Source organism: Artemia sp. Qi Xiang Cuo, chromosome 19, assembly GCF_049724085.1.
Source record: "Artemia sp. Qi Xiang Cuo chromosome 19, ASM4972408v1, whole genome shotgun sequence".
In the NCBI taxonomy this organism is placed as follows: domain Eukaryota; kingdom Metazoa; phylum Arthropoda; class Branchiopoda; order Anostraca; family Artemiidae; genus Artemia; species Artemia sp. Qi Xiang Cuo.
The window spans coordinates 40,986,875-41,002,602 of record NC_142812.1 but is presented as its reverse complement, the minus strand read 5'-3'; the positions used below and the strand labels follow the sequence as shown (position 1 = coordinate 41,002,602).

General features: G+C 36.0%; 1 protein-coding gene across 3 annotated transcripts in view; it reads right to left on the bottom strand.

The window, feature by feature from the left end:
* The window catches only part of LOC148940844 (pyrroline-5-carboxylate reductase 3-like), a 50,190-nt gene extending 39,804 nt beyond the window's left edge, over positions 1-10,386 (bottom strand). For all 3 annotated transcript variants that reach the window (XM_089105690.1, XM_089105691.1, XM_089105692.1), the window contains exon 1: positions 10,200-10,386. In XM_089105690.1, coding sequence (XP_088961816.1) covers positions 10,200-10,281 — 82 coding nt within the window. In that variant the 5' untranslated portion in view covers positions 10,282-10,386. The remainder of the gene's footprint in view (positions 1-10,199) is intronic.
* Between the last annotated feature and the right edge of the window lie 5,342 nt (positions 10,387-15,728).

The following is a 15,728-nucleotide window of genomic DNA, read 5'->3' as shown; positions in this document are numbered from 1 at the left end:
TTGACAGAATAGAGGGAAAATTTGAATTAAATCAAAACATACTGTATGCATGGAGCTTGTCAAAAGGGCATATCTGAAGAATAGATTTGGGTACTAATTTGGAGCTTTCAGAGAATGCTCAAAGGAGAAGATCAATTGACCAAAAGGCAATATGTCCATGCTACTACTAGTGTTGGGTGATATTTGGTATCAATATTGATACATCGATAATTTGGTCTTGAATTCTTTCATCTATAATTGATTTTATTCATCCTTATCTTACCCTGGCATCTTTTTTGCAAGAATTCACTTCCAGCTCCCAAGTCAGATAAATGTGAATAATTACCAACTGAGAATGAAAAGTTCACAAAAAACGATTTTATAATGAAAAGTTTAGATTTTGAATGTTATCAAAGCTAAATTAGCCAATCAGACAGGGTGAATTTTCTCAGTCTGAAAAATTATGTCATGGAAAAAGAGCTATCTATCTGTCACAGATAAATTAAGATAGGGTAATCTACCTTAATTGTAACTATATATGTATATATATATACTACATATATATACATATATATATATATATATATATATATATATATATATATATATATATATATATATATATATATATATATATATATATATATATATATATATATATATATATCCCCTAAAGATAACTAGTGAAAACGTGGCAAATTCAAATCAAGTTTTATAGAAGAAAGTTGAAAGCTGTTGGGCACAACTGTTCTTCATGAAAATGGAAAAGTCAGTATGAAACATGAACTAAGGCAATGTAGAAGCAACAACCAAAATAAACCTACTAAAGTCTGATCTCAAACTGATAAAATTCTGCAAAGATTTTAGGCATGTGCACCATTTTAAAGTATGAATGATAAATATTTTCTTGTGATAGCCATTGTTTCTGAAATAAACATCGTATCTTACAAGCCAGGGGTCCAAGAATTTGTTTGGGTGGGATCCATACTATCAAAATGATATAAAATGGTAAATTAGGAAAATATGGGGTAGCCTAAAATTGTAGTTTAGACTTTAGACACTTCTTGCTATTCTGGAAAGCAGTTGAGTTAGGTGAATCACACTTTCAGAAATGAATCCAGATCTGCATATATTCGAGATAATTGAAAATGACAATGAAAAATGGGCAAATATTGAGCAGTTCATATTTTTGACCTATGAATAAAGTGAACATACCATTCGATGCCTTTCTTATGCTCTGTCCGAATATAATAATCGTTTTTGGCGCAAATTCACTTCACCCTACCCAAATATACCAATTCAGGGTATATATTTGCAAATTGGGATGGGGGTGGGGGTAAAGTTCAAACTTACCTCTTTAGTCAGAATTGCATCTTGAATCCAAATTTAACATTCATTTGCGACAGAAATGACCTTTACAAGCCCCCCCCCCCCCTAATGAGTAAATATGTAACCTAGGGCTTGGGAGTAAAGAGAATTTACGTCAAAAGCAATTAGTATATTTGGAAAAAACAAGAAAAGGCATCGAGTGGTATGTTTACTTTACTCATAGGTCAATAATATGAACTGCTCAATATTTATTAAAAAATGAACAATATAGAACTAAAAAGACCGGTATACTAAAAAAAAAATGATCCTTTTCTGTGGATGCTTGAATTATGCATCTTAGGTTTGATAGTACTTTTGAAGACTCAAATTTTTAGTTGGGGGAAAAAGCAACCAGTGCCCAGGTATTAAAATCATCCACATACATTTCGCTTGCTGAATTTTAAGTAGGACTGAGTTTAAAACATCTTTGTTTTTGACAAGCTTTGCTTATGAACAAAGCTTGGCAGAACTACGAAGTGCTTATATTCTCAATTTTAAGCAAAGCTAATTGTAGAATAGTTTAATCACCCTTTTAACATTCCCAAGAGCTTATACAGTAAGCAAGTAATCTTGTACAAGAGACAAGGAGAAAAAAGGTGCCTAGTATTTCTGTCCAAGCCTTTTTCCTCTTTTGCAGACTGATTTCAGTCTTCGTTTTAACACTATTAAAAAAAACAGGAAGTTTTTCCACTGTAAGTAAGGAGCAACATAAGAACTTATGACAAACATCAATTACCACGTATTTGAAGAGGGTCACCCCCTCCCCAACACCTTGCTCTTCACGCTAAAGTTTTTTAGTACTTTTAAAAAAGGTTCTTATTGTTCTACTTAAACGACCCTTGTGTTTCAGGAGTGTTTTTTAAAGAATTGGGACAAAATTCAAAATTTAGCGTAAAGAGTGAGGTGTTGAGGAGCAGGCAACTCCTTTCATATACGATGTAATTTTTGTTTGGTTGAAGTTTTAATGTTGGTCCTTATTTTCAGTTGAGAAAATTTGTTTTTTTATTTAATTTCTGATCGTTTTTTAAATGATGCCAGGGCTTAGCATACTGTAAAGTGTGTTATAAAGACATAATCGGATGTTTGGCAAACATGAGGCGCCATCTTAGAACAAACTTTCACAAGAGCAGGGTTCAGAACAATCAGACACCAATACTGCAGTATGAAGACCTTCCCAAAAAATTACATGCAGAGTCTATAATTGAAGCCAGCTAGAAACTTACATCGTGGGTCGTCTTGGAAGACATTCCCATGACACAAATGGATGCTTTAATCCTAGTCCTGAAAATGCTTTTGGAGACTCAGAACTTTGTAAAAGCTTCAATAAGGGCAAAACTAAAACTAGTGGGGTAATTTGAAACGTCATTGTCCTTGTAGAAAGAGATGTGATTTCTTGTGAACTGAAGAAAGCTCATATCTTTTTAATAGTTGGCGAATCTACCGATAAATCTTGGCAGAAGGTCTTGGTCTTTACAGAAGTACAAAGACTCCAAAGATATAGTGCAGGAAGACTTTCTGGGGCTTTTGCAAGTAAGTGAGGCCAGTTCAGAAGGGCAAAAACGTCTAATACTTGAACATTTGGAAGGCCTAGGAATGCCTTTGCAAAATTTGATGGCGATTGCCTTTGAAAATGCAAGTGTTTAAACTGGACATCAAAAAGGTCTTGGTGTACTGTTAAAAGAATATGTGCCAGATTTGCTTGTGATAGGCTGCACTAGCCATTCCCTTGCTCTCTGTTCTGCATATGCAGCTAAGAAGCTGCCAGATGGAATTGACATTTTTATTCGTGACGTAGTTGCATACGTGGCAAATAGCCCAAAAAGACAGGATGAACTAAAAATCTACCAGAATTTCTGTCATGTGGAAAACCATAAGCTTTTGCAGACTTCAAGTACGCCATGGCTTATCCTTTAAGCTTCCTTAGAACGGATCTTTGCGCAGTGGAACCTGCTCCTTTTATTCTTTACCAACCATGAAGAAGTTGACTCCACTGGAGATAGAGGACCCAAAGAAAAGGCTAATAAAATTCTTTCTTTTATCTGTGATACATCTGTGAAACTTATTTTGTATTTTCTTTCATTTGTCTTACAATAGATCAATATACTAAACAAAGAGTTTCAAGCTGAGGGAGCACGGATTCATAGGCTTTTGGAAACATTGTGACAGACGCTCCTCAAGTGCTATGTAAAAAATAAAGAAATAGGGCGGGTACAAGATCCATTTAAAGTTCAGTTGAGCCCAGCTCTTTTTCTTGCACTTGATTGTATAAAGTTGGGACCAAATGCACTGCGCCTTATGAGAAGCCTGCAAAACACTGGCCTATTGAGTGCTTAGCAGGTTCACTGCATCCAGATGAGCGTCAGATTTTTTTTTTGGAGTTGTGTTCACAAATGAGCAAACAGATTGACTACAATGACCTAACGTTGAAAAATCTCAAATGCTTAAGTCCCAATATAGCCTTATCTGGAAATGGGGTCACTCTTGTGCCTCTTCTTCAACAGTTTCTGAATTTGCTGGGTGACACTGAGGGACAACGTGATAAAATGCAAATAAAAATGTAACAAACGCGCAATTTTGTGTGCTGTTTTGTGAAGGATGATAAATCCGTTTTGTTTCTTTTTCCATTTTTTTTGATGTGCTAGGGTACGGTACTTGACTTGACTACAGTGAAGTCAGCTATTGTTCACGACTAGTTACTTGGACCTCTTATATTCCTTTCAAAACGCTTGGATAAAATACCGACAAAACTTTAACTAAACATTGGAGGCAGTCAACTATAGTTCAGTTAAAGATCTAAGCAATGTAAATAAACATCTGCAAACTTCATGCAGAGCGTTACCTTTTAAGCTAAAAAATACTGATAATCATTATCTAACTTATTATTTAGAGGTTGATTTCCTAACTTTATCTAAAATACAATTGAAAAATTTAAAAATAATATGTTTATTGATCAAAGAATAACTGGTAATTATATATAAATTGTGTAAGAATGGTCAGAACAGTGAAAGGGGCCATACGCGCGGCAGTAGCTGTGCGCGCAGATTTTTTAACTTGCACACACTTTTAACAACTTGCACTCTTCTTTGGCCTTGATTTGCACACTTTTTTGACATCGGCAGTTGGCAACCATGCTTGCCTCCCCATATTTAAAAAAAGACATAAAAGTTCTTGAAGATGTGCTGAGACTTGCCACTAAAGTGATATCTGGCATACTGGAGCTTTCCTACCCTGTAAGATTATCAAAGCTGAATCTCTCTACACTTGTTTACAGGAGAAATAGAGTGGAGTATCATTTTAGTCTACAAGTTATTGAGGGCTAATACTCTCCCAGCATTATTCCCTACTGTTGATACCAACTCAAGAACAAGAGGTCATCACCTGAAACTTGTCATGCAGTCTACAATATCTAGAGTCTGTACTCAATTCTTATCATCATGCATTGTCAACAGTTGGAACATACTATATAATGAAACAGTTACTGCTGAATCTATTGATGTTTTCAAACAAAGGCTGGATGCTGAGCAGTCCTCCAGAGAGTGTAAACTCAATTGGGATGCTACAGATCATGGAACAGCACCTGGTCACTAAAGAACTTTCTATACAACTCAAGTCATCATTCTCTGTAAGGAGAAATACTTAGATTGCTCCAAGCTGCAAATTAAAGTAATTACTACAACTGCTAACATGTTGTAGCACAGTGGATTGATGCTCTGTTTGCCAATATGGAGCACCAGAGTTCAATCCCCACTGCAGCTTCACTTGAAAGGTTGACTTGACACCCTAAGCCCCAGCAATGGTTCAGGAGGATCTTTATCCTTATCCTACTACTGCTCCAAAACTCTACCAACTACTACTTCAATTGCAACTACCCTAGATTACCTTACCTTAAATTGTAATGTCCAGCAAATAAGGAATTATCCTGTAGGTGCTGGTTAGTCAAGATGTTGAGCCAATGTGTTGGCTGCATTCCATTCTTGAAGCTTGGACACCCAATCTTTGTCCATAGCTCCCTTGAAGGCCTCCACACTAGGGGCTGAGAGTGTTCTTTTGCTTAGGGAGTTCCAGAGCCCTGCAACTTTTATTAGAGAAGAAGTTGTTCTGTAGTCTGGTGTTGGCTTGTTTGCAGTACAGCTTCTTAGTGTGTTCTCTAGTTCTTGTTGACTGGTTGAATTCAAGCACATTCTGTTGCAAGGACTGAGTGTGCAGCATTTTGTACACTATGATGACATCCCCATGCTTCTGTTGATACAACAGGTTAGGAATCTGTAACTTCTCCAGGCAGGATGGGTAGTCAAGGCTTTTACAACAACTCTCTATTGATTTAGTTGCTTGCCTTTGAACACTCTAGTTTTTTCTAGTCACCTTTATTTAATGGGGTTGCCACACACATACCAAATTCCTGTTTTGGTTGAATAAGTCTTTTCAATACCTTTGACATCAGATTTGGTGACCTACTGTGGAATGTTCTTTTTACACTTCCCAGGGTATAGAGTGCTTTGGAGAAAACTGACTCAAGCATGTTGGTCAAATCTAAATTCTTCATCCACAAGCATACACAGGTCTCTTTCAGCATGGGAGGAACCAATCATTTGTCCAACACCATCTATTCCACACATGTGATACTGACCCCTCACATTATTTCTGCCAAAATGAATTGTCATGCATTTCTTAATGTTGAATTCTAGCCCAATCAGAGAGTTTGTTTAGGTCAGCTTGTAATAAGGCTTGCTCTTTGGTTGTTTTTGCAGGGCTGATGATTACTACTTGTAAGGCTAGGAGTACTAAGATGAAAAGGGCATCAAAAAGCACATCAGCAATAATTCTGGAATGGCTTACTGTTCCAAGATAATAATTCTGGGGCATCATGAGGGGGACGTTCAACTGACCAAAAGGCAACATGTACATGGTCCTACTGTCATTAATACTGCTGCTACTACTATAACTACTACTGCTAATACAACACTACTACTTTTCCTACTATCACCACTACTACTAAGATACTAGTACTATTAAGGCTAAGCCTATGAAGTTGAAACTTGAAATAATATTGAGGGGAATTCAAACTAAATGAAAAGACTATGTGCATGCAGATTATCAAAAGGGCATATTTCAAGAATGGGTTTGTGTATTAAGTTGAAACTTTCAGAAAATGCTTATAGGAGAAGATCAATTGACCAAAAGGCAATATGTGCATGCTACTGCTAATACTACTATCACTGGTACAGTTACTACTACCACTATTTCTATTGGAACTACTTATAAGGCCAAGAGCATTAAGATGAAAATTTCAAGTAGTATATGGATATACAGGTTATTAAACAGCATATCAGCAATGTCATAGCAATGGCTAATTGTGTTAAATTTACTTCAAGGACTTGATGAGATGGATGTTCAACTGACCAAAAGGCAATTATGACTAAGACCAAAGGCAAATTAATAATAGGCATACATGTTTGCCTAAGGGTATGAAGGTGAAATTTTTGGGGAATTTTGAGGAGGGAGGGTGAATTGAATTACAGGTTGTCAAAAGGGCTTATCAACAATATCTTAGGAATAGTTTGGTGAATGAAGTTGAAACTTACACTGCCTGTTTTGGGGGATTTTTAAATAACCAAAAGACAACATTTGGATCTTATTGCTAGTGTTTCTACTCATACTACTGCTACTAAAGCTAAGGGCATTAAGGGGAAAAACTTTGGGAATATTGAAACTGTATTGAACTAAATCGAAACACACTATGCCCACACAGGTTGTCAAAAGGACAGATCAGCAATGCTTCAGGAATGGTTGATGGTATTAAGTTGAAACATTCAGCATGTGTGGAAGGGGATGTTGAAGAAAACCAAAGGTGTTATACCAATACTGTTATTAATTCTGCTACAATTATTGCTACTATGTAAGCTAGGGTTATTAAGGAGAAGCTTTCAAGGAATATTTAGCAGATATTGAACTGCATCAAAATGTACAATGAGTATGTAAATCAAAAGGATGACAAAGTAATATCTCAAGAATGGCTTAGATTATTGAGTTATACCTTTCAGGGTTAGTTAGGGTATATTGTGAACTAGACAGAGAGCACTATGTGTATACCATTAATACTACTGCTATGATTAATGTAACTCATGATGCTAAGGGTATGCTATTAAGTTGAAACTTTTAGGTAATGCTTAGGTGGAGTTTCAATTAAATGAGAAAACTATATTCATGCAGGTTTTGAAAAAAGCATATAAGCAATTTAAAAGCTCATTCAATTCATTTAAGGTTCTTGTAACCTTTTAATTGAAGGTTCTAGTAACCTTTTAAAGAGTCTAAGGTGATTGGAGGACAAGCCTTTAATTTTCCTAACACACCCAATCAAAATTTAGAGACATCCATTTTGTTCAGCATAGTTGAACAATCGAGTAGCTTTGTCTCAAAGAAAATTGGGTATGTAAACCAAGGCTGTACCAGGATTTTTTGGAGGGGGTTTTACTCAAAGATTTTTTTTTGGGGGGGGGGGGGTTACACACAAAAAAAACTCAAAAATATATACAAAATTTGTTTATATCCATATTATGTTACGTGTTTACAAGTCAAAAAGACTTTTTGGGAGGGGTTCCAACCCTAACCCCCCTCTGGGGACAGCCTTGATGTCAACCCCCCACAATTATGCAATTTGCCCATTGTGCTTGGAAACTAAATCAAAAGGCACTGTGTATATGCTGATTGACAATCAGATATCTAAGCAATATCCCCAGAATGACTGAGAGTATTAAGTGGAAACTTTCAGGGCTACTACTATCACTACTTCTGCTCTTACAGTTTAGCTCAAACCCAGACCCCATTTTTCAAAGTTCTAAAACTTTAGTGTAAAGATCAAGGTATTGAGGAGGGGGTAACCCTCTCATATACATAATAATTTCTGTTTGTATTAATTTTTAATGTTACTCTATACTTTCACTTGAAAACACTTGTTTTTTTTTATTTGATTTCTGATCATTGTTTAAATAATACCAGGAAATCCAGATCAACTCCATGGAAAGTTCCCTTCCCTTCCTTCCCTCTCCCACATGACCCTCCCCCCCCCAAAAAAAAAAAATATATGTATATTTCCCAATAGCCAATAATGTATGTAAACAATGGGCAAAGTTCATAACTTGGAGCCCTTCCCCTGGGGCCATGTAGGGATCAATCCATCCTCAAAGACATAGTTATTAGATTTTTCAAAAATGCTGAACAAAATGGCTATCTCAAAATTTTGATTGGACTACTTTGGGGGAAAAGGGGGCATGGGAGGGGGCTAGCTGCCCTCTAATATTTTTGGTTAATTAAAAAGGGGACTAGAACTTCTGATTTTGGTAAATATATACCAAATCATATGATCAAGTTTCAAATAAAGTGAATATACCCATTTGATGCCTTTTGTATGCTGATTACAAATATAACAACCATTTCTATCATCAATGAATTTTAGACCCCTCCCCTATATATGTCAATTCAGGATATATATTTGCACATATGGGGGTGGGGGTTAGGTTATAGGGGGGGGCTGAAAATCATTTCCGATAGAAATGATTATTATATTCATAATCAGCATAAAAAAAGGCATCAAATGGTGTATTCACTTTATTCCTAACTCAATAATATGATTTGGTATATATTTACCCTGATTTCTAATCAAATGCGCCCTCTCTTAATCTTATAGATCACTGGTTTGATACAATCATCCCTGGGGAAAACAAACAAATAAAAGTGCATCCATGATCTTGCTTCTGGCAAAAATGCAAAATTCCACATTTTAGTATATAGGCCTAAGAGCTTGAAACCCCTACTGTAGGATTCTCTGATATGCTGAATCTGATGGAGTGATTTTTAGTAGTCACTTGATAGTTTAAGGATGTTTTCTCCTTTTTTCCAAAATTGGACAAATTTTCCCTGGCCAGTAGGCCTAAATTTTTATAGGTAGCATTAAGCTTGATGAATTTTATATATTTTGAATAAGCATCAAAATTCAATTTTTTTCATGTATCCATAGTTATCAAGACTCATATCACTTGATTTGGGAATATTGGCTCCAACTCCCCCCACCCTCCCTAGGATTTTGACAAAATTACACCATTGTTTAGAAAGTGCATATGAAAGATATCAAGTAGTGTGTTGAACTTTTCCCTGTGTCAGCAATGGAATCATTTAGGCAATATATTTACCTGTGTGGTAGGCCTAGGCTATTGAGGCATTAACAGGGAGATGGGATATAAATACAACAGTAGCAATTGTCATAACTGGAAATATCTTAGGTAAAATTCTACTTTAGCTACTTTTGGCTATCTTGGGAAGGGGTTAGGTTAGGAAAATGAGACTTTCAGGGATGAGTCTACAGGCTAAAGTATGTCTTGGGAAGGTATTTTGAAGTGCCTACCTCCACTCCTTCTCTCTCTAGAGGGTCCTGCAATTTGCATAAATAGTTTATTTCCAAAATTTAGGAAACATATTTGCATATCTTTAAAACCTTATAAATTGGGATTGAGCAAAGTTGTGAAGCTGAAAACAATTTTGTTGTACTTCATTTAAGCAGAAGATCTATTCTGCAAGGTTTCACTTCTATAACTTACATATTTTTAAAGGTCATCAAAGGTCAGGACCCTCTAGAGGGAGGAGGAGTGGAGGTGGGTACTTCAAAATATCTTCCCAGGACATACTTTAGCCTGTAGACCCATCCCTGAAAGTTTCATTTTCTTAACCTAACCCCTTTCCAAGATAGTCAAAAGTAGCTAAAGTAGAATTTTACCATATCTTGGCCTACTTTATCAAAGGGTAGACCTGAGATATCTCTGAAATTCTAGCCTAAACAACAAGAGTAGGCTAGTTGAAACCTTTTGCAAGAAGCCCTTTCCCAAGGGCTTGAGCCATATTTCCAGCACCAATAAACCCAAATTTCATTGAATTGAGACTCATTTTCCACTTGTGAAAATTTCAAAAATCGTTCAAAATATAATTATGAACACAATTTATAGGCTATTTTATATAAATTGTTATTTTTGAAATGATCATGAAAGTAGCCGAAACCAGAGTTGTCACTCGACGAAAATAAACCAGAAAAACAAGCTATGTAATAAAGAAGGCAAAGTTGGTGCCAATTTTCCCAAATCAAGTGAAAATGACAATAAAAACTAAAAATGAGCCATATAATACTATAAAGATAAAGATACATTAAAGAAAACTGAAAGTTTCCTGTGGATGCTTCAATTATGCAGGCTTATTTTAGTTTTGACAAGAATTTTGAAGAAACTAAATTTCAGCTTAGGGGGAAAGGTAAAAAATGTTTTTTATTCCATTCCAATTGCTTTTCTTCTACTAGAGTTGTATTTTATGAAAAATTAGGCGTTAATGTAAATTTGAGGAGAGCAACTTCTCCCTGAAGCCTGACACCTTAACTCAAAATTTATTTTTAAAGAACAATACTTTAAAATAAAAGAAGCTTATATATACATTTATGTATCTATGTTACTCCCGATGAGGGGAGGTCAGAGTCAAATTTAGTGCAATAGGTGGTGCCATAGCACTGCCTAAATAAAGAGAAAAGTGAGCACAATGTTTCTTTTCCCCAAGGCATTTCGCATGGTAGGGGTTGACGTAAAAACTTCGGAAAGGGCTCATTCGATTGGAAATTGACAGTTCTAATGGCCTTTTTAAGAGTCGAAAGTGTTTGAAGGGCAACCAGTTCAACAACTCATGCACTTTTTCCCCAGAGACATCCAATTAGAGTTTTGAGATTGCCATTTTGTTCAGCATAGTTAAAATCGTTCAATAACTATGCCTCTTGGCGTGTCACAACCCCCTCCCCAGCCTTCAGGTTAGGGGGGTATAAATTATGCAACTCGCCAATTGTTCGCATGTAGTAATTAAGAAGGACCATAAGGTTTCGTAATAAATAGCCATAAAAATTCAATGTATTGTTATTATTAATTAAAAAATTCCCATAAAAGAAGTTTTTCAAAGAAAATTAAAGAGCCATGTTAAACTTAAGACCAACAAAAATAAGTTCCAATAAATCTTCCAACTCAAAACGACCAGAAACTACTAAAAAATAAATGAAACCCAAAGCGAACATAAATTAAATAAACAAACAAGTATATAACAAGTACTAATATGAACGAATAAATAAATCTTAAAAGAACTAAGAATTAAATTCAATACTCGAGTCAAAATCAAAAGAAACAAAAATCACTGCAAACAGGAGTTTGACTATTGTCTCTTTCCCGTCCCTTTAGCATTAAAAGTCTAAGGCCTATGGCCTCATTTGCGTATTATTAAAAACCATTTGTATCTTGAACTGTCCTTGAAAAGAATTAATAAAAATAAACTGAATATTAGATATAATTATATTAATTGCTGAACGTTTAGCAATTCAAGAATAATATTAGCGTTAATCTAGTTTGATTTTCTATGTCATAAGTGTAAAAGAAAATATTTTTTCATATATATTGTTGTTAATAAAGAGCAAATGATGCAAATAGTCATTATTTTTTGTATTATTGTACAGTTCTTGTTCAGCTCCCGTGCTGTGAACATCTAACCAAATAAATAGCATTCGTAATTGGATTATATTTGAAGTTACAAAAAGGATAATTTATTGCGCAACCCAAATATATTTCATAAGGAATGAAAGTAATCGTAATTCCTGACCTAGATTCAGTTCGAGATTATCTTTTTAGATTTTGAAATCTCATTAATTCAGTGACCTTGAAAGCAATTTCTCGGATTACAAAGCTATAACTCCACTGTGACGTCACGGCCTGCTTGATTGGATTGAGTTTATATTGGCGACGGTTTTTGGCATTGATTTGGAGTTTATTTTTATCTATTGAATATTATTACCGTAGGGGCAAATATGAAATAATGGACGATTCGGATATTATTTTAAATCCAATATTGAATTTTATTTCTCGATCGATGATCGATGGTATCAAAGTAAAGACAATAATTGCTAAGTCGACAAGCCTTTTCAGTCATGAAACCATTCTAAAGGCAAAGGAGGTTTTACATCAGGCGCTAGAAATTGGAACACACTTAATTAGATGCCAAAAAGACGATAAAAATGTCCTTGACATTTGTAAGTGGTTATCTACGGCATCTAAAGAAAAACGTAAGATCCCGAAATTCATAATATACTCACTGTGTGAAATTCCAACAGTTGGTGAAGCGATCGTTGCAACGTTAACCTGTCGCGTGAATGAACTTTCCCGTAAAATTGACAGTTCGTCTGAGCTAAATAAGCAACATCTCGCAGTACAGGCAACTTCTGCCTGGCCCTCTTCCGCTCAGTCGTCTTGCATCAAGGACCAATCCAATCCTCCTACATATGCTGTTGTGTTAAAAATTAACCGTCCAATCTTTTATCTCCACTATTAAGGAAAGATATTCTTGATAAAATATGTCCTGAAGCTGCAAATGATATTTCAGAGGTGAAACGTTCTTCATCAGAATGGAAATTTGTCGTAAAAAGTAAACCCGCTGCCTCCTCAATTGCTAACCAGATGAAAAAGTTACAACCTGGCCTTTTAGCCTCTGTTAAATCTCCCGCCTTCATCGGTGTAATAAAAGGCGTACCGACAGAAATGAATGAAAAAATCTAGAGAAAATTATTCCAAAGTGTGTCAAAGCTTTGTAGTGTGGAGAGTCACGTGTCTACAAGATTTATTTTGAACAACGGAGTGATCTCCATTCCTTTCTGAAAAATTCTGTGAAGGTGGGTTATGAAAAGTTATCTGTCCAGAATTTCATATTCATACCTAGACAGTGTTTCAGTTGCCATCAAAAAGAACATCTTGCTGCTGATTGTAAGAACACTCTTCCACCAGGGATAATCCATGTGTTCGGAACATGTTTTGCATTAAATTTAAAGAGTCTAATCACACCTGTTACAGTAACAAATGCCCTGGCAACACTCAAACCGATAAACGGGCAGCTAAGTAGATAAATGGATATTCGTTTTCTCTTTTAGAACATTAATTGTGGTCTTATAAAAAAAAGACCTATTCTTGAAAATATACTTCATAATCATGATATTCTGTGTTTGCAGTAACATTTCCTGACCAACTTTCCTGACAACATTTCCTGCCTTAGTGTACTTGACATTAGTGCCACCTCCAAAACTTTTTCGGTTCCAGTTAAATGTAGTGCTTCTAAAGGCAGAGCGTCTGGTAGTATTGCTACTTATGTAGCCTCGAATACTAATTCTAGCGTTATCTTTTCTAGTTATAGCTTTTTAGCTGTTCAACTTTGTGAGTGCGTAAAAATAAATGTGTATTTACCCACAGATTACAAAGATGAAGATTCGGAGAGAGATTTTGCTTTAGCAGTTAGTAAACTTAGCTCTTGTCTTCATGATGTCCTTAAACTGAAAATCCCGTGTTTGATCGTAGGTGATTTTAATTGTGATTTTAATTGCAGGTTATCTTCAGCTTCTATCCGTGCTTCTTTACTATTAGGAATATTTGGTGATGATTTTAAAGTTCAACAAAATCTGCTCAGTTTACTTACATTCATTCTTCATCTTGAACATCTAACCTTGACCATGTTGTGTCATATAACCTTGATATACCTTGTGTTGAGGTAGTTTCCAAATTTCAAGTTTCAGACCACCTTCCTATTGATTCTAGTTTTAAGCGAGAAGCTTCTCAGATTCCAGTGTTACAGGCTCATACTGTTCACCGGCACAAGTGGTATACTTCTCGTGATTGGAATAAAATTGATGCATCTCAGTTCATCGAAAGTTCAGATAGCATCCTAAACAAGATCCGGGTTCCATTTCATTTTCTGCAAAAGTCTTCTAATAAAGACATTAATGAGGTTAGATTAACTTTTGATATCTTTTCCGCAGAAATCTGCCATGCACTTTTGTGTGCTGAAAAAGCGCAGTTCCTCTTAAAAAAATACTTGTTGGTACCCAAGTTCCCGGGTTATCAGAAAATCTAGCGCTGTCTGAAGTTTGTGATCGTGCTAAATTTTGATACAAATTATGGAGAGATTGCCTATGCCCCGTCAAGGAATAGTCAATGAACTGAGAAAATTGTCAAAAAAATTTTTTGCTTAGGAACTTGCCCTTCATCGATCTAAAATGCAGACACTTTATTCCGAGAAGGTCAAAAATTCACCTGATCTACTGTGGAAGCTATTACCTCGTACTATCTCCTCCAATTTGCCAGACCCGAATGACATTCCATTGTCTGAATGGATATCCTGTTTTTCAAATGAATTTTCTGAGCCTGATCCTGTTTTAGAGTCACAATTTTGTGACGAGCTCTGTAATTTCATTGATGAATCTCCTGACCTTGATTTTGTTGTTACTTGTAACGCTGTTATAAAAGCCATATCCCAACTTAAAAAGAAAGCTTCTTGTGGGATAAATAAGGTGAGCACTCTACACATCATTATTGGAAGTTATCTATTGGTGCGTCACCTCAGCCTTCTCATGGAAATGATATTTGTTACAGGTATTGTTCCATCCTCGTTCTGCATTGGTGATCTGACTCCGATTCCCAAAAAAGGGAAATCTGAGCTGCAATGTTCCTCTTCCCGTCCCGTCTCTACTACGAATATACAAACTTTTCAAGCTTCTGTTTCTTGATGAGTTAAGACAGAAATGTCACGTTTCCCCATATCAGTTCGGTTTTCAGACTAATCTTGGCTGTTCTCATGCTCTTACAGCAGTTTTTACTGCCCTTGCCGACGCTGAATTTTTGGGAGAAAGTGATGATCCTCGCCGGACATGACTTTAAACGTGTCGTTCGATTCCTTAATTCATTCGTTCATGCTTCTTCATTGGGCAAGGCGAGGCGTAAACCCATCAGTTTTCCGTGTTCTCAGGGATTTATATAGGAATCTAAGAGTGTGTTTAAAACTTCCATCCCGCTTTCCCTTGCAATCGGCTCTTCATCAATCCCAATATAATTGCATTAATTCTCGTGTGAGGCCGAACTCTTTGAATGCCTCGAATATGCTTGTGATTCCTCAGTACCCCATCCTTGTTAAGAAAGGGACTAGACAGGGAGCTATCACTTCCCCAACCCTGTTCAATAATAGTGTCCTGAATGCTCAGGCAAAGTGTCTTCCTTCATGCATTCTTGGGAAAATCGATATGTCTCTTATTTTTTATGCTGATGACATCTTGAATCTCAGTAGTATGATCCAGCGCATTGAGCAGAATTTCAAAATCCTCAAAGATGAACATTCAAAAATCGGCCTGTCTTTTAATCCTGAGAAATCCGAAGTTATCCTTTTCAATTGGCGAAATCCCTCTACTTCTCTTCTAAATCTGGACGGTTCTCTTGTTAAACCCGCAGAACACATTACATACCTGGGCCTTCCAATTGGCACATCTATAGGCCACACACGTCGTT